At 43.3% G+C, this 24,935-nt stretch overlaps 1 protein-coding gene and 1 long non-coding RNA gene across 2 annotated transcripts in view; both read right to left on the reverse strand.

Annotated features, from left to right (window-relative positions):
• Positions 1 to 4,593: 4,593 nt before the first annotated feature.
• LOC144379078 (uncharacterized) overlaps positions 4,594 to 24,935 on the reverse strand; it is a 121,829-nt gene continuing 101,487 nt past the window's right edge. The window contains exon 3 of the long non-coding RNA XR_013441241.1: positions 4,594 to 4,797. This is a non-coding gene — a long non-coding RNA (uncharacterized LOC144379078). The remainder of the gene's footprint in view (positions 4,798 to 24,935) is intronic.
• The window catches only part of PAQR8 (progestin and adipoQ receptor family member 8), a 43,865-nt gene continuing 27,779 nt past the window's right edge, over positions 8,850 to 24,935 (reverse strand). The window contains exon 2 of the mRNA XM_036087767.2: positions 8,850 to 13,213. Within this exon, the coding sequence (XP_035943660.1) occupies positions 12,120 to 13,184 (1,065 nt within the window). The 5' untranslated portion in view covers positions 13,185 to 13,213 and the 3' untranslated portion in view covers positions 8,850 to 12,119. The remainder of the gene's footprint in view (positions 13,214 to 24,935) is intronic.

The raw sequence follows: 24,935 nt of genomic DNA on the forward strand, positions 1-24,935 counted from the left end.
GGTGGGGGCCAGCCCTTAGAGGGGTTACAGTGGAGGGGAAGGTGCTTCCTTCCGTCCACCCAGTCCTCACCGCTCCCCGCCCGCGCCGTGAGCTCGGGCCCCGCCTTCTCCCAGCCCTGGGAAAAGGGCTCTTGTCCCGGTTCACACTGAAGTGTAAATGGTTGGTTCCGGCTGAAAGTGGCATCTCGTGCCCGTGCTTGTTGGGGGCAGGGGCTGCGGATTACTCATGGTTGTATCTCTTGCTCAAGGATGTTCAGTGAACTAATGCAACCGTCTCGTCCCTGATCTTCCCATTGCTGCATTATCATTTTCCATCTTCGCCTCTCCTTATTCTACGGGTCAACACCTGCCGCTCTGCAGCCTCTCAATTCTTGAAGGCCTGGGCCTTGCCTATTCACCCCAGGACACTCAATATTCGTTGAATGTAGAGCTATAGGGTGCTTATCTCAATTCTCTTGATCTCTATACCTATCTGCCGCTGCAATGCAAAGATACGACCCACAGGGGGAAACGCATCTCCTTCGAAGAGAAAACTAAGTCATAAAGACGCAAACAAGTGGGGTGAAATAGTGTCAGGATCGTAGGTATTCTCGCCTTTGGTGATTTTTATAAAACTTGTTTAAATTATTATGCCTTTAAAGAAATATAATCTCGTTCATGAAGCAGCTTCAGGAAAGAAAGAAAAAAACCTATCCATCAGCACTGAGGAGTTTAAAAATAAAAACAAAAAGCAAACAAAACCCCGGTGCCCAGACATGGGATTCATTAGATCTGAAATAGAGTTCAGGAATCTGATTTTTATAACAGCTGTTCCTGATAATGAGCCAGTTTAGGAACATGATAGAGTAGCAAGCCTGCCACAGGAAGCATAGCTCCACGTCATGGGTAGTTTAGTGCTAATGCAGACAGCAGCTTTAGTTTTATTGCTGCTTGTCAGAGCAAATCCCCCTGTTGGGCTTCACTAATGGGCATGAAGCTCAGGGGGCGAAGGACATGAATCCACTGATGGCACCTGAAGCAGTTATTGGTGGCTGTCTACCACATCCTGCCCAGTTTATTTTCCGCTAACCTCTCCTCTCTCCTCACTACTTCTGTTTTCCTGTTCTTGTCCCCTCCCCTTTTTTTACCTTTAAATTTTTTAAAATTTTCTATTAGTCTATTACTTTAATGCAGGCATTTAATGCTTTAAAAATCAATGAATTACCATTGTTGAATTTACTGAAAACTTTAAAAGCATCTGTCCATCGCATTATATCTTAGCCACTGACCTAGGATACAAGCCAGCTACTGGAAGAATACTTCAAAATGGTAAGTTCAACCTTTAAAGAGGTTGAAGATGCCTCTCTCACTTCTCTCCACCTCATTGATGCTGAGTATCCAGAAACACTGGTAGCTATAATCCTTGCTGACTCTTGATAATAACCTTTAACTCTTACCAGTTATACGATCCTGCCCTCCCCTCTATCTTAATAAAAGTAAATCCATGGCATTAGGATACACTTGAAAGAGCCCTTCTGGACTAACTGCATGGTTGCACTTGGGTCTATATTCCCTAGATTGGGTAGGGAAGGAGTCCACGGGGGCTGGAAAGGGTAAGTCATGCCTAAGGCTATTGTCCATTGTGTCATCTGTTTCTATTTGAGGAGTGGCCTCTGCTCAAATGCCTTTCTGTTCCAGAAGAACACAATAGTTAAATGGCTAACCAAGTGTGTTTTAATACTTTCAGACCCTAGAAGTGCATGGTGAGGAAAACTTTTCTTGGTCTATATTCTCCTAAAAATGCCATCACCCCTGAGGAGAGGAAGCTGGTCTGTGTTGCATCAATGCTAAAAAGCACAGGGACAAGTGTGTAAAGAAGGGGGGGGGGGATAAAAAAAAAATAAAGGTAGGGCTTCAGAAAACTGCTTGAACCCTGAAGTTTGGTATGATTAAGAGTTTATATCACAGGGCGCCTGGGTGGCTCAGTCGGTTAAGCTGCTGCCTTTGGCTCAGGTCATGATCCCAGGGTCCTGGGATCAAGCCCCTCATGGGGCTCCCTGCTCAGCGGGAAGCCTGCTTCTCCCTCTCCCTCTCCCCCCACCGCCCGGCTTGTGCTCTCTCTCTTGCTCACTCTCTCAAATAAGTAAATGAAATCTTTTTTTAAAGAGTTTATATCCCGTTTCTCCCAAACATGACTACTCAGCATGGATCAGGCTTCAGTCTGCACTCACCATTTTCCACTTGGTGCAATATACAGGAGAGAGCAGGAAACTGACCATCCCTGACAGCTCAGGTAAAAAGTGCCACGGTCTGAAGGCTGTGCATAAAGCTTGGACTCAGAAGACCACAGAAACATCGCATGACTTTAGCAGGTGTTTCACAACGTGGGGAAAGGAAAATATGGAAAGAGCAGTCTGCCAGCAGACCAAACCCGAAAGAGGGCCTCATGCTGGTTGATGACTCCCAGGAACTGATGGGAGATAGCAGACTGGCAGAGGTTAAAATAAAGCAGTTGCCTAAATTAGGCATCTCCTTTTTCAGGATTTTGCCCAGAGCGCTGGCTTTATCCAGAATTTGTTTGCAATCCTGTGATATTATTCTTCAGTACCTAAAGTCACAGGACATATATCAAGCAGGCGTGTGTGTGTGTGTGTGTGTGTGTGTGTGTGTGTGTGTCCCGTAGATATTTATGCAATGATTTTGGGTGCTCTACTTCCCTCTGCTGGATAAAAACGGTACAGCATGGTTTCTGAAAAAATTCTACACCTGTAAGTTTGAAAGTGCTGGGGGTGTGGCTAGTGTGTGACCATAGTGGTTAAGACCTTGCAGGGGTGTCCCTCAGTCAGAGTGCTATCCAGCATTCCTTTCCACTGCTCACTCCTTAATTTCTGGAATCTCTTATCTAAGAGTGCCCAGTCAAGTCACCTCGATCTTTGCAAAGTATGGTAGAAGGAGAAACATCATCAGGGATTTCCAAGTAGTTATAGGGGCACTTTAGGTCCTAGATTTAGGACCCACAGGAAATCTTCATCTGACACAAACTCATGCAATTTGGGTTTAGTTTTGGCCTTTCAGTGGTTTCCTGCCAGGGGTTCCGAAAAACTTGTGTTTCTGCTGCTTTTTTCTTCCTTAAGTCAGACACATTCTATGACTTTAGCTGATTCAGATGGCACTCCCTTCTCTCTGAAAAAGCCTATCACACATCACCTCACAGAATCAGAGATTTCACAGGCTATAAGCATCATAAAGATAGGTTCTTTGTTTTGCTCACTGCCATTTTCCCGGATCCCAACACAGTGCTGACACCTCATAAATACTCAATAAACAGTTGTACAATGATTGACCAACTAAGTGAGTGAATGACTTTTGAGTCACTGGAATGACCCAGTATTTTTAACTGCCGGTCTCCATTAGGAGGCGGTAAAATCAACTTAATGGATTGTGACAACAGTCAGAATTTTTCATTAAAAAAGGGAAGAAATAGGATATAAATTATCAGGATGTATCCCATATTATATGGGTAAGAATAATTTACTGAAAAAGTTTTCAAAAAATGTACATACACATTCATATTCCGGGTATTTTTTTCATGGTCACAATCAAAAAACTTGGAAATCGATCGACACTATCCAGCCCACTCATTTTACTGATGAGAAATCCCCAGACCAAAAGAGATTAAGAAACCATCAGCTAATGACTGGTTCCCAGCTGAATATTTCTTACACTCCACCTCATCTTCTCTCAGATGGAAAAGATACTCCTCCTTCAGCATGTGAGGGATCATTGACCTTGCAATCATGCTTGTCAGTCATCTCTGATCTAAGAAGGCTTTTAACAGTATGGACAAAGAGAAATATAAGAGTGATGTGGCAGTAATATCCACTATAGTTGTGGATTCCAAATGTGGGCAGGCAGGTGGAGTCCATTAATTCAGGTAAATGGTAACCTTGAAACAATGGGGAAATGCCTTTGATACCCCCTCTCCCATTGCACACCTCAAACAGTCTTCCTTTTCTCCTTTTATATATGCAGCATGGAACAGAAAATGAAACACCAGGTTGGGGTCTTAAGAACCATAGTCGTGTCCTCACTGTGTTATGAATATTTGTGTGAGCTCAAACAACTTACCTACCTGCGATTCTGTTTTTTTCATCTCTAAAATGAGAAGCCTGAACCAGAATTAATGATCACTAGTTGTTTGGGGGTCATGGGTCATCCTGAAAACCAAGTGAAAGCTATGGATGAAAAATATGCAGAACCTTAGGAAAATAAAACATGTATTAATTTGTTATGAGTAGAGAGAAATCCTTCCTGAGGACAGAGAGCTCCCATTCTTGGAGATACCTCCGAGAGCCCATGGAAAGGGTGGACACTTCCGTATAGAACCCACAGCACCCTGCTCTGCATAAAGTGATAGAAATAATAATAATTATGACCATGATTGCCACTAGTACTTATTGAATGCGAACTTTGTGCTAAGGTATTTTTACCACAGTAAAATTAGATTCCAAAATGACTTGTTCTTGCTGGAAAAAAAACAAAAAACACTGAGTGGAGATGCTTTGCATGTTTCCATAGTTGTCTTAGAGAAAAAGAAATTGCGTTAGCCCAGAATAGTGCTCAAGTTCACTTTAATGAATAATAGGATATATTTAACAGGTCCTGAAGATAAGGAAGGATTCACTAGAGAAGTGTAGGGAAATGATCAAGGATAGTCGGTGGTTCTTAAAGCTGGTTTGAGTCCTCGAAGTTCTTCCAGACGGTCACAGATGGCTTCTGAGACTGACATTTGTCATGTGCCTAGGTCTGCATTGGATTCTAGCACAAAAATACATTTAAGAATTTTACTATCGGTCCTGCTTCAGCAGTAACAGCCTGAGGACTTACGCTTGGCTCAAGTGTCTAGAAATGAAACAAGAACTGCGTCTTTAGGTTTATTTCATTTATGAGGGCACACACACACAAAAAAAAATCCGTATTACCTTTCCTTCCCAAATCTACACTTCTATTTCACACAATTGGCAGTGGGGAAGTTAGACCAAAAGACCTTCTACATTCACTTTGTTTTGGTTGTTACGAATACGGACTCTGGATTCAAAGTCCCGAGTCTCTGTGAGATTGCATTACTTACTAGCCAGGTAGCCCAGGACAAACTTACCCAATCTATCAGTTTCCTCATTTGTAACATGGAGGCAACAATAACATCTATCTCATAGGGTTGTATGAAGGGTTAAATGAAAGAATCTAAGAAAACAGCTCGGCTAAGGACTTGGCAAGGAGTGAGCACTAGCTAATGTAAACTGTTAATGTTATCATTATTCCTAGTTTATAGACTCTGCCCTGGGTGTTTCATTGCATTTTTGCCCAGAGGATTACCCAGAGTACAAACCAGTGTCGGGAGAACAAGGAAACATTCAAAGCCTATCTGGGAAGTGGAGGTCAGTGTTCTGAGCACTTAAAAAAAAAAAAAAAAAGTGCTGAGAAGAATCTGGGAAGAATCCTCCAGGCACCAGAGTGTGTCCACGGGAACCGAGTCCATGTGGCCAGGCCCACAGATGGAATCACTTAATGATAACCTGGTTTTGTGTAGATTGAAGGGAACAAGATTTACTCTGTTTTCTATGGGCAAGGTAATGTGTAATTAGTAATTAGTCCATGTAGGTAAACAATGACCCTGAATTTTCTCGAACAGAATTCTTCCCCAGCATACCCTGTCCTGAAGTCACAGTAAGAGCCAAAGTGCTTACAAGGCTCTCACAATCTGCATCTCCTACTGCCCTCCCTCTCTCCATTCATGCTGGCCTCCTGCTATTCCTAGTGTACTCTGGCCTCAGGGCCCTTGCACTTCTTCCCTCTGCCTGGGAGAGAAACAGAGCCAACTCCCTCACCTCTTTCTGGAGTCTTCCCTGATTCTGTTTACAACTGCACACCCACCCTGCCCCTCTGGCCTATTCCTCCTTGCTTTCTGTTTCTTGGCACCATCGCCTTCTAATATTCTATATAACTTACTTATTTGGTTCATTGTCTGTCTTACCCCTACCTCCAGCCCCTGAATGTAAGCTCCCCAAGAGCAAGGATTTGTGTGTTTTGTCCATTGCTGTATTCCTAGAACAGGGCTTGGCACCGAGTGGTGGTCAGAGTTTGTGGAGTGGCTGCCAGTGAATCCAGATACTCACCAGTGCAGCAGGCGAGGCCTCCCCTCCAGTGAAGGTCTTTCTAGCAGGGCACACTCAGAGGGCTTGAGTCAGGAGAAGCATTTCAAAGAATTCTTTCAACACAAGATAACGTATCATCGGCTTTGTCGTGTGAGCCAATATCTCAGCCACGGCATCATCAAATTACCGACATAGTGTAATGTCAGAAGGGGGTGTAATGTAACTATCTTGGTATTCCCGTAAATCGAGCCAGAGACCGCTGATTTTGTACTTTATAGAATGAAAGTATTAGGTTGCTTAAAATTTCTCGTTCCCAATTTCTGTTTTTCTTCAGGAAGCATAATTTTATGTGACACTAGCTAATTTACCTATCACTGATGACATTTCACCATAGCCCTATTTTTCCCCTGGAGAGATTTATTTTCATGATGGGCCCGTGGATTATCTTTTTTCCCCCATTTTTCTGCATTTTCTTTAATTAGCACATATTACTTGAAAATGAGAAATAAGGACTTTTGGGGGACTTTCTGCTAAGTCTGTATAACTCTTTTATAAGGCAGAGAAGAATTTTTTTTTAAATCCCATATTCAAAGTCATACCACTTGTCAAAATCCCTGGGAGAACGGATTGTTTGAATAATTGACAATCCCTAGTGAAAGAGGAGAGGGAGGGTTTGCATAACCCTGGCAAGATTATCAATACCAGATGAATTTCTTATCCAAGGAATCAAAGTATTTTCAAGAATCTGTGACTGGAGAGTGAGATTTGATGTTATACTCTAGGCCAGCAAGGGCCTGTCGCCAATTGGGCCTGTCGCCTTTGGGCTCTAAGAAAACTGTGAGGTGCAAAGAATGCTTTATTTGGCATCCAAGGACACAGTGTGAAGTAGGTCACTTCAACCTGCAAAGAAACAATACAACCCCCGCTATTCATGAGGTATTTAGGAACAAAAGTTAAAATGAGATTAGGTTAAAGTATGCACAATAGTAAAAGTGCTTCACACACTGTAAAGGGCTCTGCAAATATTTGGGTGTTGATGTTTCTGATTAGCTGACCCTTGGATTTATCTGAAGGAAAAATGCGTTTGAGTTTAAACATTACAACGAGTTATGTGACTTTGAACCAATCATTCCACTTTCCTACGGTGTTTCCTAGTTTAGTGGAGATCTTTTTGGCCTTACTTCACATGATTATTTAGAAGCTTGAATGGATGTGGAAATGTTTTGGAAAGCATAATGCACGATGAGATCTGAGGTGTTACTCTTTAGCCTTTGAGTTGGTCAAGGCCTCTTAGAGTCTAAAATACAGTGCATACCTCTTCCTATGAGATCCTGTTAGGTAAGAAAAGCCCTTACTTTAGATAGATATGCTCTCAAAATTAATGTTTAAATGAATTTTCCTTTTATTGCAAAGCTTTTCCTTCCATATTATTTTAGTAAAAGTTCCTTAAGGGATAAGATGGTTATTTTTGTTAAAGGAGATGGCCAGAGTGTAACATGCTGTTTCCAATTTACTAAATCAGGAACTTGTACTCAGGTTGGAACCCTACATTCCCTGAAGGATGGCACTTTAATTACCTGGGACTTTAACTACTGCCTGTGGAAATATAGGGCTACTCTGTGTCCAGATGTGAGAAGTGTGTCTGAGACTGAATTAAACACTAGAGGACAGTGTAAAGGGCTAGAGAAGCAATGTGGAGTAACAAGGGTTGAGGTCTGACCATAGGTGACAGCCTTGCTGGTGGGAGAGATATTTCTAGTCTCTGGGGGGCAAAGGGAGAGATCTCAATCCTTTTAAAAATGTTCTGGTACAGAGCAAGTCCCAGCCTCCCCTGGGTTTGGCTGGCCATCTGGCCCTCCGGTTGTGACTAGGAGACCAAGACCTAGAAGGAGATCCTGTGATGGCCCAATGTGAGAAGATGCTGGTTCAGTTAACAGTCTGAAAACTCTCTGTGGAAGGGTCCCTGCTTTCTTTTCCTCACTGTGGTATCTCCAGAGCCAACATGGGTACCTGCCACCAATAGGTGCTCATAAATACTTGATGAATCAGTAACTGAAGAGTGGTTAAACTATTAATAGTAACAACAGAAGCATTTGCAAGCTGCCTACGGCCCCCATGGGTCATAAAAAGGGTTAGGGCAAGAGGGATATCCATAATTCTATCAGTGGTGCCTCAAGCCAGACAAATGTTGTCTTCTCACTGTTGTGACAGTACTGTGGCTTGAAGCTGGAGCAGTCTGGAGAATGACTTTTTTTTCACAGCTATTAAATATAACAGGCTACAAAATCCTTTGGTAGATAGGTGCCACATTTCACAACACATTCATTATGGTAGCTATTATAGTACAATTATAATTCATAAGTTTTGTATTTTAAAAATGTAGTCCATCAATTCAAAATTTTGAAAACATTTAACACTATTTCCCATGAAACTAGAAGTATTTATTCAATTAGATGGAAATCCTCAGAGAAATCAACTCCATACCTTTTGTGGGGTGGGGGTGGCAATATGATCTTTTCACAAGTGGGGATTTAGGGTGTGTGTGTATATTTGGGGGGCTGGGGCATGGAGATTTTTAAAGATTTTGTACTTTCCTACTTCTAGGTGGATATAAAGTGTCCTGACCTCCTCCTCCTGGCAATGTTTGTCTAGATAAAACCTTTCTTTAACGTAGGCCTTGTCAAAGAAACAAGATAGTTGTTGACAGTACAACAATCCATATATACAAAATCTGTTTAATGGTCACTCGTGTAAGTAGATTTATATTAACAGAAAATAGTTCCATTTTTTCTTTGCCAAGCAATCAAGCAAAACACTAGGACCCATACAATTAATAGCCCAAAGACTTGGATACAATAGCCACGCTGAGTAAGACATGAGCGCCATCTGGAGGGTCCACTTGAACCTACAGTGCAGCATCTGAAGAACCTGCTAAGTATTAAGGTACCATTTGTGGATAGGAGTCAGGAATGAGCGACCTTCGTTCCACAACCTCAGCTCCTACTATTTCAGGCTTCCAACAGAGGACTGAGAATACTGTTATTCAGTGAAGTGCTTTTAGCAGAGGTGGGAAATGAAACTAACATCTGAGGAGTACTGACGTTAGCTCATTAGTAAATATAAGTCAGAAAGTACTAGGCAAGACGGAAATAGGCAAATATGTACCCAGTCGGCTGTTTCCAGATGCCCCATCTTCTTACCCTGAGTAGGGCCTCATACAACTCCATCAGAATTTTTATTCACAAGATGTAAATGACTGATAGTTTAGGTTTTCCAGAGGCATTTACGTTTTAATATAGAGAGAGAACTAGCAGAATTTCCAGATGTCAACTGTAGGGGAGACTATGGGGGAGTAAAACAATCATCTCCTTTATCAAATACTTAATTATTTCTTTTAATAAACTAGGTCTGTTCCTTGCTAATACACTCATTTTAATGAAAATGTTCTAAAAGGAGTATTTAGTCCCTCAAAAGTCAGTAACTTAAAACATTTGCATTTCCTATGCTTATATATTTCTAATGAGACACTGATTATTTTATTTGTTTGTTTTTTATGACACTGGTATTTTAATTCGATACCTAGTCCCCAATGCTCTCAAATATCTCTGGTGAAAAACTATTTTTTAAAAATTTCCTATCACTTGAGGGACCAATACCTGTGTAAATTAGAGTAATAATTTCATGGCAATATCTTAAAGAGTTTCATCTATCTGAACTTGTCACAGACCGTTTAGAGTGGGTCAGCTGACCTTGGTCTGTCGACTACATTTAAAGATCGCTGTTGCTGCCCTATTTCTTATTTTCTAAAAAATACCTGCATTTGGCCTGAAGATCTCTGTCCAGCAGGACCACCGCCATATTCAAGAGCCTGACTTACACTTTCCTCCCAACTTTTAGAAGAATATGGTCTTTGAATCCATAAAAATGAACATTTCAAACATTTTCTAGTCCCCATTTTAAACTGACCCTCTTCTTGCAATGTGTTTGTACAACTCCCCCATTCCCTTGTTTAGTTCACCTGGCTTCAGTTCTGCCAACTTTATTTGTGATGAATTTGGCCTAGACACCAGAAGCTTAGGTAAGACACTTGGGTAGCAAGAAGTTCAGGTATTTAAGGATTAACAGAGAAATCCATCTAGGAAATCCATGTAGCAGACAAGACATATGCTTTCTTGATATGAAGATTATAGGAAAGCTTCAGTTGAGGCTGTGTTTTTTGTTTTGCTTTGTTTTACCAAATGCAGACTGACAGTGTCTTCTTTTTTTGTTTTTTTGGTTGACAGTGCCTTTTGATTTATAAGTAATTCTGGTTTTCTGACGTTTCTTTCACCCACTGGCTCAAAAGCAATGCATTCTTTTTTTCTTATCCCAATAACCCAAAACTGAAAATTCCACATGGCCATCTATTAAGTGTTTGTATGTTTCCATTTATAAGGCACAAAATCCACAAATCGCTCAGAGAAAGGAAGAAAACAAAGACCTGAAGATAAAATAACCTATTAATAGAAGAGATTCATCGAACTGGAGTGAAAACAAAGTACTTCTCTTTGTAGTAAAAGGGACCTTATACGGATAGGAAACATCGCCTCTGAGAAGACTTCCATGGCTCCTCCATCAACACAGCCCCCTTCACTGGATTAGTACATAAATCGGTCCTCAGAGAGGGCTGTGTGACCAGAACACATCAATCACAAGTACCACTTATCCCTCAGAAGCTTCTGGGCAACAGAAAATTCTAGCTACAGGGTATCTGGTTCACCATTCTTACCCAAAGGAGCCTTCAGGGACCAACCCACAATGATCACACATGCTCATCTGTCCTGGGGTTTGATTATTTTAAGGATTCAGCTCTAAGTTGGAGCATAACCTCCAGCCTGAGGACCCTGAACTAGGGTAGTTATGTGGGTCCTTTACATGGCAGCATCTAGTTAAGAGGCTGGACCTTGGGTTCCTCTTGAAATAATCAGATCCCTAGAAGGACCAGAACCAATTCACTCTATTAGGGTTTTTTGTTTGTTTGTTTTGTTTTTTGTTTTTTAAACATGCTGGTCCGAATCTGGAGAAAACTCCCTAGCACAAGCCCCAGATTTTCTGGCCTGTAAGGCAGCCCTGATAGATCTCAAGTACTGCAGTCCACAGGTATAAAACAGAAGGGTCTCATGACACAAAACAGTATCCACACTTGTTGGCTGGGCCTCCTGATGGCTCTTGGCACTGTACTTTCTAGTACCATTTAGTAGTATATGAAAATAAACTTCCTGAATGTCCACATGGATCCAAGCATTTCCTGGAAATATGACGACTTCATAGTCCTCTATATTACCATGCAAGGTACAGATGGGAGTACACTGTAGAGAAAACAGCCAGGCAGACGTCATCCTGAGAAAAGGGTCAGTGTCAGAGTGGGCAAGACAGGAGGGACCAGAACTCAGATGAACTGAGTAATTCATTATGTCTAAGGGTTTCACTGAATCATCTTGAAGATTCTGACTTCTCCACCCTGGATCATCTGAAATCCAAATGAAATCAAGTTCTTGGGTCAGTTTACTCAATTACCAAAAACCAATATAGTAGGATGGCCATTCCAATACGGTGTGGACCAGCCACGTACTTACTTTCCAGTCCAACTTTGTTCTCCCTTTAGCTCCAGGACTTGCCCCTGCAGGCCAAAGTCAGAATTCCACTAAATTTTCAGGCAGAAAGATCGTCCTTAATTCAGTGTCCCATGAATCCTAGCCAACGTCCCTTCCTTTCCTGTATCTTGTAAGGCTATGACACGGAGGGAAAAGTAATACTCCTTTTATTAGCAACAACTTTAACAACAAAATTCTTGAATCCTTTGGCTTTCCAATTCCATAGCATACCCTTGGAAACTTGTGTTAATTTAAAAGCAACTCTTAAAAACAAAAAGTCACCTCCTCTTGTTGTACTGAGTTTTCCCCAAATCAGACAGCCTGCCTCCACACCTCACCCCACCTGCCAGTCTCAGGAATCTTTCTTTGTCAGTCTGGCCTTGACTTTGTGTCTCAGGAGGGCTGCGGTGGCAGCGCTGCAGGCCGCCAAGAAGAAGAACGAAAGACAGGCCATGTAGACAGACAGGGGGCCATGGCGCTGCAGAAAGATCTCCTGCCGCCCCTGGTAGTCCAGAAGGATGGCCTCCAGCTGGGAGAGCGTACAGACAGACAGAAAGGCGTGGAAGATCTGATGCCCATGGCCCACAATGTCACAGGAACCCGGGAAGTACTTCTCAGGAACCGGGCAGGAGAAGAAGTAGGCGCTGACCAGGAAGAAGAGGATCTGGAGGGTGTGGTACCAGGCCGCCTGCTCCTGGCAGCCAGCCAGGTGGCACAGGGCCACGCGGTGTGCCACGGGGCTGATGTCTAGGACGAAGGCCAGCCCTGCCGGCACCACTTGACAGATCTTCCTCATGACCGGGTAAGGCCTGCGGTAGCGGTACTTGGCATAGCAACAGCCAGCGCAAGACAACCAGCCGCAGAAGGCAGCTGCGGGCAAGAAGAAGAGCCAGAACAGCTCGTACCAGGCCTGGTCGGAGCTGTAGAAGAAGTGCGCTAAGGCACTGCCGTACTGGTAGACGCTCACGCCCACGTAGTCCACAAAGTAGAAGGTGTAGTGCGAGAGCTCCGACTTGGACTGCAGCAGGTGGGCCAGAAGGCTGCACGTGAGGTAAGTGATCGACGACAGGATGAAGAGCAGCAGGGGCAGCGAGCGCGTGGAGGCCCACGGCAAGGCCTCGGCCTCGGCGAAGGCCCAGAATCGCAGGAGCACGGCCAGGGCGGCCAGCAAGTGGGTCCACACGTTGACCACCTCGTTGTGCTTCTGAAAGAGGCTGAAGAAGTAGTAGCGCCACTCGTGGCCCGTGGGGCGGTAGCCGGTGTGGATGTAGGGCTCCCGGAAGAGCTGGGGCACGTCGGTCTCGGGGACGGTGCAGGGCATCTTGGGAAGGCCGTCCTCCAGGAGCTTGGGCAGGCGGCGCAGCTGCTGCCCGCTCACCGACAGTGTGCTCAGGCGCTCCAAGATGGCGGTCGTCATGGCTGCCGGCGCGGCGGACGGCGGGGGACCTGCGGAGAACACAGGAGAATCGGCACACCGGGGGCAGGCGCTCGGAGGCGCGGCGGCAAGGGCTGTGGGGCTGCTCAGCGCTTCTAGTGGGAGCCCGGGCGCCGCCGACAGCTTCTGTGAGCCTCATCTTTGTCTCACCGGTACGCAATCGAGTTGGACCAAGACCCCTTCCCACCCGAAGGTTCTGGTTTCGTCTGTGCTACCCAGGGCGCTGTGAAGCGAAGTCCTATCTAGTAAGATGTTGTAATGACAGCCACAGGGTAAGTAAGGGTGCCTTTAGAGGCTTTGAAGTTTCCCAGATGTTATTACAATGTAGTCATCAGGCTCTAATAGTATGAGGTATTATATGGAAATATAAAGATTATAAATATTGATGTTACTAACGATAGCCTACATTTCTTGAGCACCTAATCTTAAAATAGCCACTAAGTTCACCAGTAACTTGAAATTCTGAGATAAGCAATAGTTAACTTGAACTTCAAAGTAACGACAGGCAAATGAGTCATGAATTTGGTTGGTAAAGACCAATACATATTCTGGGAAATACTTGTAACAGTTAAAATTAACACATGGCCTAAACTGAACATAAAATCTAATTGTAAAGATTGATTTTCTTTTCAAATTATGCTCTGGAAGATAAGTAGTTTTGGATTTGTCTCTCCTGGGTACCTAAATCAGTACTCAATGAATTTCAGACCTCAAAAATGCTCACTTACCCTACACTTGGAATTTTTACATGACACAGATGAGCCAGAGCATAGAAATTATTTCATAAAAAATTTCACAAAATAGCTGCAAATTTTCATGTGAATTTCTTGGGTAAAGAAATGGATTTTCAGCATATATACAGCTACCTTCTGTACTTCGTATTTCCCAGCCTCTTTTCTTCAGAGAAGTACAAAACTTGATTGATTTATCTAAATGGCCCCCTCGCTTCAGAGACCTTCTGCTGGGAGAGATACAGCAAGTGCTTCTCAAGGCACTACTAATTTTAGTGAAGAAAATTTAATCTTCCTACTCACATTTCTTAATCAATATTGAAAAGCAAAAAATATCAGGTCTAAAATGTAGGGCATAAAAATCAGTAAGATGGAAAAAAAAGTTCAGGGAGATGTGGACTCAGTCCTTGGTTTGGGGCCATTTCCTGGGTAACCTTGGGCAAGTTATAGAGCTATCTAGGCTTCAGTTTCTTCATCTGTAAAATGGGAGTAATAATTCTACATACTGTATGAGTGGTTGTGATAGTTAAATGCAAGACTCTAAAGTATAACATGCTTATTAAGGATTATGGAGTCAGAAGGACAAAAAGAGAGGGGGAGTGAGAGAAAGAAAACAGTCATCAGAATACCTTAATTTATTAAAACAGAAAAAGAGAAAAAGTTAAGCAGTGCTTCCGCTGTCAGCCAGCAGGGGGAATCCAAGAACCTGGGAGTTAAGTTCTAGATGGAGACTCCTCCAACTGACCTCCTGTGGCTGTTCCTGACAGAGCACAGCAGCGGTAAGGGTAAGGGAAAGGGACGGGAAGGTGGGAACAGGTGGAATATGCTGGCCCCAGAATCAAGTGGACCCACTGCATGACTGGGCCTGGGACATGGGACAATGTTTCAAGTTGTCCCGTGGCTACTGGCTGAGAAGCATGTGGCTTGGGGGAGCTGGGCTTTGTTGGAGCTCTGGGGAATTAAAGAGCTGTATTCTTTGGATATAGGCACATCTCTTGTGAAGTGGAGAGGAAATCAGATAGACATACTGGTGTGATTTTGTGGTTGGGAGAAACAGAGGTGAGTCACTGGGGGATATGAACTGTAGAGGAAGGAATCCCTAATGATGCTCCCGGGTAGGCCCCACCATAGCATTGCCATCTAAGATCAAGGGTGTTTCCATCATCTCTGGGTGACCAAACCAGTTAGAGACAATTCCACATCCAAAGTTAAATAACACATGACTGCACGATTTCTGCTCATGTTTGTCTCCTCAAAATAGGGTGTCTAGGACAATAGCTGGTTCTTATAAACCAGTAACACAAGCGAATTTCTAAGGACTGAAAACTTGGGTTTTGGTTGTCTAATGGTTGGAACCGAGCACAGTGCAGACCTGGGAATCAACTGGCATCTGTCTGTTCTGAGGGAGAAAGGACAGATCATGATGCTACTTTATTGTCATTTTCCAGAAAGCTCCATCTGCAGAGCTCTGACCCCAAGAGTTCCTCCAGTCTTCATATCACCAACTTCACCTCATGGCTTTATGTTGACAAGTTCTTTTCAGAAAATTATTTCTACATCTCTCATGCTTACGGAAAATAAACTAGGAGAGGTTGCTTCAAAGGAAAGGATGCACAGGAAAAAAAATTGGCAGAATCATTATTTCTCTTGCAAATGAGGCTTTCTTTTCCAAGGATCTTTAAAATGCCGCCACACCAGCCTCAGGGTCTCCTTAATAACTCCATCCTCTGGAGTGTGCAGCCCAACACCCACAGAGAGTCGGTTGTTGCTGGGACACTACCGTAATGGCCTCCGACTCAAGATATGATCCCTTATCTCTGTCAGTGATGAGAATGCTACCAAAATCTAGGTCATCTATCTGTGGGTGAAAAGGATCTAAATTCCTCTTTGGAAGTGCAGGTCATGAAAAATTCTAAACTAATGGTCAGAAAGAGAGGGGATTATTTCTTTGTCCTGTGCTTAGCAACTGCCCCTTCCCCTGCCATAAACTCTTCCCTTCATCTGAGAGCAGCCACCACAGCCACAGCAGTGGTGATAGGGTGTAATTTTTGTATCATTAACTTCAGAAGCTCCTGTCCAGTGGCTACCCCCATAGACAACACTACTTTCACTGGGCCAGAGTGTGCTGTGCTGCTAGAAATAGGCTTCAAAGGGCCAGCTGTAAAGTTTGAGAGCCTGTCTGGGAGGAGACCACATACTGGCCTTATGATGTTGGTGCAGGCACACATCTCCAGCCTTCCTGGTGCTGGCTCTGAGTAAGGGTCTCCCCTTCCTTCCTGGCCTCTGTCCCCATGCACTCCTCCCTGAGCTGATGTGGCCATCAGTCAACCAAGATGTTACCTTAGAATGATCTCTTGTGCACAGGGTATGCCCCAGCTCCTCTGCCGAGACAGCCAAAATGTCATCTTCCTGAAGAATTCTCATGAACTGGCTAAGCTCAAGTCATATTTGGATCAACCAGAGAGCTCTTCCAGAGCAAAGACAGTCTGCTCAACAATACCGCAGGCTACAAAGGCCACGAAGGAAGAATAAAAATAAGACCCTTACCTCAAACAGCCTACAAGAAGATTCACACTTCATGAATCTGTAGCCAGTACCACCAGACTGCATATAATTGGGTGTTAAGTAGAGTGAAATACAAACAAGTCTCCAGAGCAGAGCACTCGGGGCATGCTGGGGCTGAGACACGTGACAGGGTGAGGAGCAGGGCATTCTGGGAGAGGGGTGAATATGAGTGAGGGAATGCAGTGGCTTCTTTGTGGGTCCATGAGCAGAGGGGCTATTGGGGAGTAATAAGGCCGCGAGTGGGGTAGGTGCCATGGCATTAGTGAAAGTTTAGATTTGATGTTGCAGAAAGCTGCTAGCTTGATCAATCCTTGTCTCACCTGAGCTGTGGGGATTCATACTGCTGACCAATGCCCCCTCTCTTGGCTTAAGTGATACAATCCTCTCTGGTCTTGCCTGTTTTTTTTGTCCCACCACCCTGTCAACTGTGGTGTTCCCAGGGGTCCACCATCTGCTCCCTTTTCCATATCCACAGTCCCTCTCATGCGGGTACTTCTCCCACAGCCTTGGCTTCAGCTAGCACCTGTATCAGATGATTCCCACACATACATCTGCAGCCAGATCTTCCCTGAAATCTGGATTCAATTATCCAGTGGCTCTGGATTTCCAACTGAATATTCCCCAGGCACTTCAAATTCAACATCTTCAACTTCTTCAACCCAGATTTGACCCTTCGCCTACATCTAATCAGTCATTTAGGGTCGGTTGATTTTATCTGAACATTTCTGGAATCCATTCATTCTTTCTGTTTCTACTGCTCTCTATTCAGGCCTTCAAAATGAACTTATGCAGAGGATAACAGCAGTGTCATAACTGACCTTTTTTCCTCAAGTTCCCCTGCCTCATGTCCCCCAGACCCTCTCTTCTCCAAAGCACTTCAGGGTGATAGTTTAAAAATGGAAATCTGATCACCACTCCCCTCCACCTATCCCCTAGCAGCTCACCATTGCTTGTTTACAACACAAACTCTAAGCCCTTAACAGGCCTACTTCTGTTGACCTCCTTCCACTCCCAGCTTCCTCTCCCAGGAGAGGATCCACACACCCCCAGGCCACAGTTGATGGCCTGGATGATAATACTGGGAGTTTTTCAAAAGTGCCACACTCGGGGCACCTGAGTGGCTCAGTCGTTAAGCGTCTGCCTTCCGCTCAGGTCATGATCCCAGGGTCCTGGGATCGAGCCCCACATCGGGCTCCCTGCTCCGTGGAAAGCCTGCTTCTCCCTCTCCCACTCCCCCTGCTTGTGTTCCCTCTCTCGCTCTGTCTCTCTCTGTCAAATAAATAAATAAAATCTTAAAAAAAAAAAAGTGCCACACTCATTATCTCCAGTGCCTACTTCGGCACACAGTGACAACCCTCCAGTCCAGCAACCCCAGCTCATCAACGTTCTGCCCAGAAGCTCGCCAGGAAGTTTTTCCTAACCCCTAGGCCAGGTTTAAGACTCTCCCCAGCAACCATCTACCCTGGCCTTCCTCCCCTAGCACAATTCTGTCCTGGGGTCCTGATCATTGGTTTACTCCACTCACTCCCCCATTCGTGGCCAGCTCCGTTCTGTGTAGTGTACAAGTTCCCATGTTTAAAATGATACGCAGCATATAAAATATTTATGCACCTAATCATTATTTACTGAATGAGCAGTTCTTTAGGCCCAGACGTATGGCACCAATTTCCTTCTGTTCAGCAAGGTTAAGGGAAAAGAGAATGGTCTGGGAGTCAGGGGGTCTGGATGTTCCATATTTGCTCTCCTCAATTAGCTGTGTGGCCATGCCTGATGAGGGAACAGAAGGCTGGCTGAAGACAAAGCATAAGCCGACACCCTGCAACCTCCCCCCAACCCCCACTCCTGGGTGGGACATGTGTGACATTCTTCCAGGAAGTTCCCAACTATCGTAATGTTAATGCCTTACTAGAGGGGAAAACAACCTTGACAATGGCAAGGCCTCCGGTATCCTGTGAATCTTCTTTAACATACAAAAATCCTTTTGAAACCTCCCTTTTCCTAACCTTCCCCAACCCCATGGTATATAATCAGCCACCCCTCATGACCCTGGGCCAGCAGCTCTTTCTGCCCACGGGTCCTGTCCCTGTGCTTTAATAAACCACCATTTTGCACCAAAGACATCTCAAGAATAGGGCTTCTGTCATGAGTGGCACGCGTAGGGCAGCTCCATTGCTCTTCGTGTGGAATCGACATCAAGAATTCTTTCTTAGTCGACGGCTCCGGACTCCACCCCGTTGAACCTCACCTATATCCCAAAACCCCATCATGCCCAAGACATTAAACTACTCATTGTAATTTTCTTCATGAAAAAAGGTGGATGGGAGGTGATTTCCTGACTTTCCATCTCTCAATATAAAAAGAGGATAAATACAAAAATGGACAGTAGTTGGACAGCACTTTGAAGAGAAAAAACATGGACATTAAAGTACTAGTAATATTTAAAAAACTCACAAAAGGATTCTAACTTAGTAATATGTATTTTTTCTGCCTTATATTTGATTTTAATGCAGACTTTGAAAACTGAAACAGAATTTAAGATTTTTGGTTCATTTCTGGGAATCCTCATAATACCTTTCCCAACTGCTTTATAAAGTTTTAATTAGACTCAGATTACAATGGAATTGGAATTTAAAGTTCTATCTTAATATGAACTATTATTTAACTCTATTTTAATAATATGAGTATGATATCTGTACCATGAATTCAGGTAATGTTTATATAAGAAAGCGTTAAAAATGTTACATTGTGTTTTGGACTATTTAGGGGTCCAGTCTTAAAGTTTTATTTCAGATGCTCCTTTAAGATGATTTTAGAAAAATTAAAGATAATTACTGTAAGAAAAAATAGAGAAGAACAGGTAAAACCTATGTTATAGCAATAATTTGACATTTTAGTAAAAAAATGTATATTTACATTTTCTTTTTAAAAAGAAATCACAACCAAAGTATGCATTTTTAAGGTTTGGTTTTGGTTACCTAGTTTTGATGGGTGAAGACTACCCAGAATGCATCTCCTTTTCGGTAATGTTAAATAAAATAATGAAATGACCTGTTTCTGTGAGTGTTGTGGTCCCCTGAAGCATACTGCAAACAATGTCAAGTGTCCATAAGTAACCATTTCACTTTCGGAGAGGAGCTGTATGGATGGATGAGCAGTGCGGCGCCTGGGCCAGTCTCCCGTCTCTTAGTACCAGATGTAACTGTTTATACCAGGTATGCCCACTGCCCTTCCTGCTCCTTGCAACCTCCTCCACCTGCTGGGTTCCCTCTCTGTCGGGGCTCAGAAGTAGCCTGGCCACTTCCTACTTTGGGTGCTCATTATCTCCTACAGGCACCTTTGTAGGATACAGGAGGCCTTTCCTCTGGTCCCTACCTGTGTGTCTCCATCACTATTCCCAACCACCGCCTAACCCTGCCACTTTTTATGTATTCCATTAATTTTGCCATTCTTTCAGGCCTTTGTGCTTGTGTACATGCCTGGAATGCCCACCACTGATGCCCACTGGCCAGCTCCTCTTCATCCTTCATGCCCCAGTTCAGATTTCCCCTGGGGAGCCTTTCCTTTCAGGCGCTTCTTTACCTATAACACCACTGCACTACCCCCCACCATAGCACTCTCCTTTCTGTACAATTACAGTGTCCTTTTTTTTTTTTTTTTAAAGATTTTATTTATTTATTTGAGAGAGAGAGAGAATGAGAGACAGAGAGCATGAGAAGGAGGAGGATCAGAGGGAGAAGCAGACTCCCTGCCAAGCAGGGAGCCCGATGCGGGACTCGATCCCGGGACTCCAGGATCATGACCTGAGCCGAAGGCAGTCGCTCAACCAACTGAGCCACAACAGCCATATCTTGTTTCACTGTGTTTTGCTTTGTTGTGCTTTGCAGACACTGCATTTTTTAAAAGATTTTATTTTTAAGTAATCTCTGCGCGCAACTTGGGGCTCAAACTCACAACCCCAAGATCAAGAGTTGCATACTCTACTGACTGGGCCAGCCGGGCACCCCCAGATACTGCATTTTCAACAAATGAAGGTTTGTGGCAGCACTGTATCTAGCAAGTCCATCAGTGCCGTTTTTCCAACAGTGTTTGCTCACTTTGTGTCACATTTTGGTAATTCTTGTAATATTTCCAACTTTCTCATTATTATCACATTTGTTATGGTGATCTTTGATCAGTGATCTTTACTGTTACTATGGTATTTGTTTTGGTACCATGTACTGTGCCCATATAAGACTGCAAACTTAATAAATGTGTCTGTTCATTGCTCCACAGACTGGCCAGTCGCTGGTCTCTCTTCCCCTCCTTAGGCCTCCCTGTCCCCTGAGACACGACAATATTGAAATTAGGCCAATTAATAAATCTACAATGGCCTCTGAGTATTCTGGTGAAAGGAGGAGTCACACATCTCTCACTTTAAATCAAAAGCTAGAAATAATTAAGCTTTATGCAGAAGGCATGTTGAAAGCCAAGACAGGCCCAGAGCTAGGCCTCCTGCACCAGACAGCCAAGTTGTGAATGCAGAGGAGAAGTTCTTAAAGGAAATCAAAGTGCTACTTCAGTGAACACACAAATGAAAAGAAAGTGAAACAGCCTTATTGTCAATGTAGAGAAAGTTTCAGCAGTCTGGATAGAAGATCAAACCAGCCACAACATTTCCTTAAGCCAAAGCCTAATCCAGAGCAACGTCTTAACTCTCTTCAGTTCTATGAAAGCTGAGAGAGGTAAGGAAGCCGGAGAAGAAAAGTTTGGAGGAGAAGAGGCTGGTTTTGAGGTTTCAGGAAAGAAGCCATCTCCATAACATAAAAGTAAAAGGCGAGGCAGCAGGTGCTGATATAGAAGCTGCACCAGGTTACACAGAAGGTCTAACTGAGAGAACTAATGAAGGTGGCTCCACTAAATAACTAAATAAATTTTCAGTGTAGATGACACAGCCTCTTGGAAGGAGATGCCATCTAGGACTTTCATAGCTACAGAGAAGTCAGTGCCTGGCTTCAAAGTTTCAAAGGACAATCTGACTCTCTTGTTAGAAGCTAATGCAGCTGGTAATTTTAAGTTGAAGCCAGTGCTCATTGACCACTCTGAAAAACCTAGGTCCCTTAAGAATTATGCTCAGTCTACCTTCCCTCTACTCTATAAATGGAATAGCAAAGCCTGGATGATAGCACATCTGCTTATAACATGGTTTACTGAATATTTTAAGCCCACTATTGAGACCTACTACTCAAAAAAAAAAGATTCCTTTCAAAATATTACTGCTCATTGACAGTGCACCTGATCACCCAAGAACTCTGATGGAGATGGTTAATGTTCTCATGCCGGCTAACACAAGATCCATTCTGCAGCCCATGGATCAAGGAGTAATTTCAACTCTCAAGTCTTATTATTTAATTCTTAATTAAATTCCATAATTTAGGGGCGCCTGGGTGGGCATCTGATGGTTGGGCATCTGCCTTCGGCTCAGGTCATGATTGCTCTCCAGGTCCTGGGATCGAGCCCCATGTTGGGCTCCCAACTCAGTGGGGAGTCTGCTTCTTCCTCTCCCTCTGACTCTCCCCCTGCTTGTGCTCTGTCTCTGCCTCTCTCAAATGAATAAATAAAAAATCTTAAATAAATAAATTCCATAATTTATAAATTAAATTATAAAATTTATAATATAAATTAAATTAGATGTTATTTAATTCACATTTCACAAGGCCATAGATAGTGATTCCTCTCATGGCTCTGGGCAAAGTAAACTGAAAACCTCCTGGAAATGATTCATGATTCTAGATGTCATTAACATTCATGGGAAGAGGTCAAAATATCAACACTATCAAACAGAATCACATACTACAGAGAAATCCTTCATGAATAGAAGAGTCCATTGATGAGGCAAACTTCATTGTTATCTTATTTTAAGAAACTGCCTTTAAGAAACCCCAGCCTTCAGCAACCACCACCCTGATCAGTCAGCAGCCATCAACACGGAGGCAAGACCCTCCACCAGCAAAAAGATTACGACTCACTGAAAGCTCAGATGATAAGCATTTTTTAGCAACAAAGATTTTTTTTTAAATAAAGGTATATACTTTGTTTTTTTAAAGACATAATGCTATTGTATACTTAATAGACTACAGTATAGTATAAATACAACTTTTATATGTGCTAGGAAACAAAAGAAGTCATTTGACTCATCTGATTGCAGTATTCACTTTACTTGGTTGTGTGGAACCAAACCTACAGTATCTTTGAGGTGTGCCTGTTATATTCTCTGCCCACTAAACTATAAGATCCTTTGAGGGCTTGAGAATCTTTTATCACCTACCACTGTGCCTAGCACATAGGAGATGTTCCAATAAATTGTTGAATAAATGACTGAATGGAATGAAAATGTCAGAATAATAATAATAACAAACACTTACATGGTGTTTATCACATGCCCAACAGTATTTTAGGTACTTTGCAAATACTAGCTCATTTAAACTTCCTAACAACTATCTGGCATTAGTACTATTGTCATTATTCCCATTTTACAGTTGAGGAAATAGAAGCACAGAGAGATTAAGTAATTTGCCTAAGGCTACACAATAAGTCCCAGAGCCAGCAGGTAACCCAAAGCAGTTGGCCCTAGAGTCTGGGGCTCTTAACCATTATGTCCTCAAAAACTGCGCTCTAGGGCGCCTGGGTGGCTCAGATGGTTAAGCGTCTGCCTTCGGCTCAGGTCATGATCCCAGGGTCCTGGGATTGAGTCCCGCATCGGGCTCCCTGCTAGGCGGGGAGCCTGCTTCTCCCTCTGCCTCTGCCTCTCTCTCTCTCTCTCTCTCTCTGACTCTCATGAATAAATAAAACATTAAAAAAAAATAAATAAATAATAAAAAAAAACCCTGCGCTCTAAGTCCAAACCCAAAAATGATGATATGCAACTTCAGATATTCTGCTATAAAACTGCTCTGCTCCATTAACAAAGATAATTTGCAGTTGGCCTTACAAAAGCCATCAGTATCACAAAGCTCATTTCTTTGCCACTGAGTTTATTTGTAAATCAGATTCCAAGAGAAGAAAATGTGACTTCCAGAAAATCTGATTGAAATCTATCAGACAATCCAAGTGGGTCTATAACCCAGGTAAAGTGATCATAAACCCAGTGGGCCTGTTTCATCTTAGAGACATACCATTTGTTATGGCTGGCTTTGCAGAACTGGTGTGGTGAGACATTCCAATCATAAACCTAAAGACCAAGGTCATTTATCAGCCTGTTGGAGGAAAGCACACCAACATTGAGAAGAGTCACCGAATTCTGCTCTGTCTGTAGCATGCTATTTAAAAAGTCTTTCCCTGGGGTGCCTGGGTGGCTCAGTTGGTTAAGCGACTGCCTTCGGCTCAGGTCATGATCCTGGAGTCCCTGGATCGAGTCCCGCATTGGGCTCCCTGCTCGGTAGGGAGTCTGCTTCTCCCTCTGACCCTCCCCCCTCTCATGTGCTCTCTCTCTCATTCTCTCTCTCTCAAATAAATAAATAAAAAATCTTTAAAAAAAAAAAAATAAAAAAAAAATAAAAAGTCTTTCCCTGATTAACAAAGTAGAGAATTAAATGAAAAGCTCCATATTTGGCAAACAGACAGAGTTTGGTACTGATGATATTGTATCTGGAGGCCAAATAGAAGTGCTTCAAAGCAATGATGTTCCCTGGTCTATTACCTACTTTAATGGAACACAATCTTGGAATAGCTGATTCCCTAGAAAAGCACCAAATGAGGATGCAGAAATCCCAACTTCTAGGGGTGCCTGGGTTGCTCGGTCGGTCAAGCGTCTGATTTTTTATTTCTGCTGAGGTCATGATCTCAGGGTTATGGGATAGAGCCCTGTGATGAGCTCTGTGCTTAGCATGGAGTCTGCTTGAGATTCTTTCTCTCCCTCCCTTTGCCCCTCTCCCCACTCATGCATGTGCTCTCTCTTTCTCTTTCAAATGAATGAATGAATGAATGAATGAAATCCCACTGCTTGTTCCAGCTCTATCACTAACTATGGGACTTTAGGCAAATCACGCAACGTCTCTATACTTGGTGTCCTTGTTCATAAAATAGGGTTGTAATCTCTAGAAGCTATAAAATTCTGCACTTCATCTGGGCTATGTTTTGCTTTGTATGGAAGATTAAGCAGTGTGCTGAAACCACCAACAAACAGATCCTATGACATCATCTCATGTCACTGTGTGGGGGGCTCACACAGATGGCAGGAAGGTGGCCTGCTGGTTGCTGGACAGAGAACAAAAGAGTGGCAATTTCCATCAAAGAGAGCAGAAGAAATGCTTCCAGAATCCATAGAAGCCCAGCATCACACATCACTGCATACCTATAAAGGGTTGAGAAGAAACAACGCCAAAATGCTAAGTTAGGGTCCACTTATAAGGACTGGAACCTTGCTTTGAGCAGCCTTTGGCCTAATGGAGACAGATGTGAA

Source organism: Halichoerus grypus, chromosome 9, assembly GCF_964656455.1.
Source record: "Halichoerus grypus chromosome 9, mHalGry1.hap1.1, whole genome shotgun sequence".
Lineage (NCBI taxonomy): Eukaryota > Metazoa > Chordata > Mammalia > Carnivora > Phocidae > Halichoerus > Halichoerus grypus.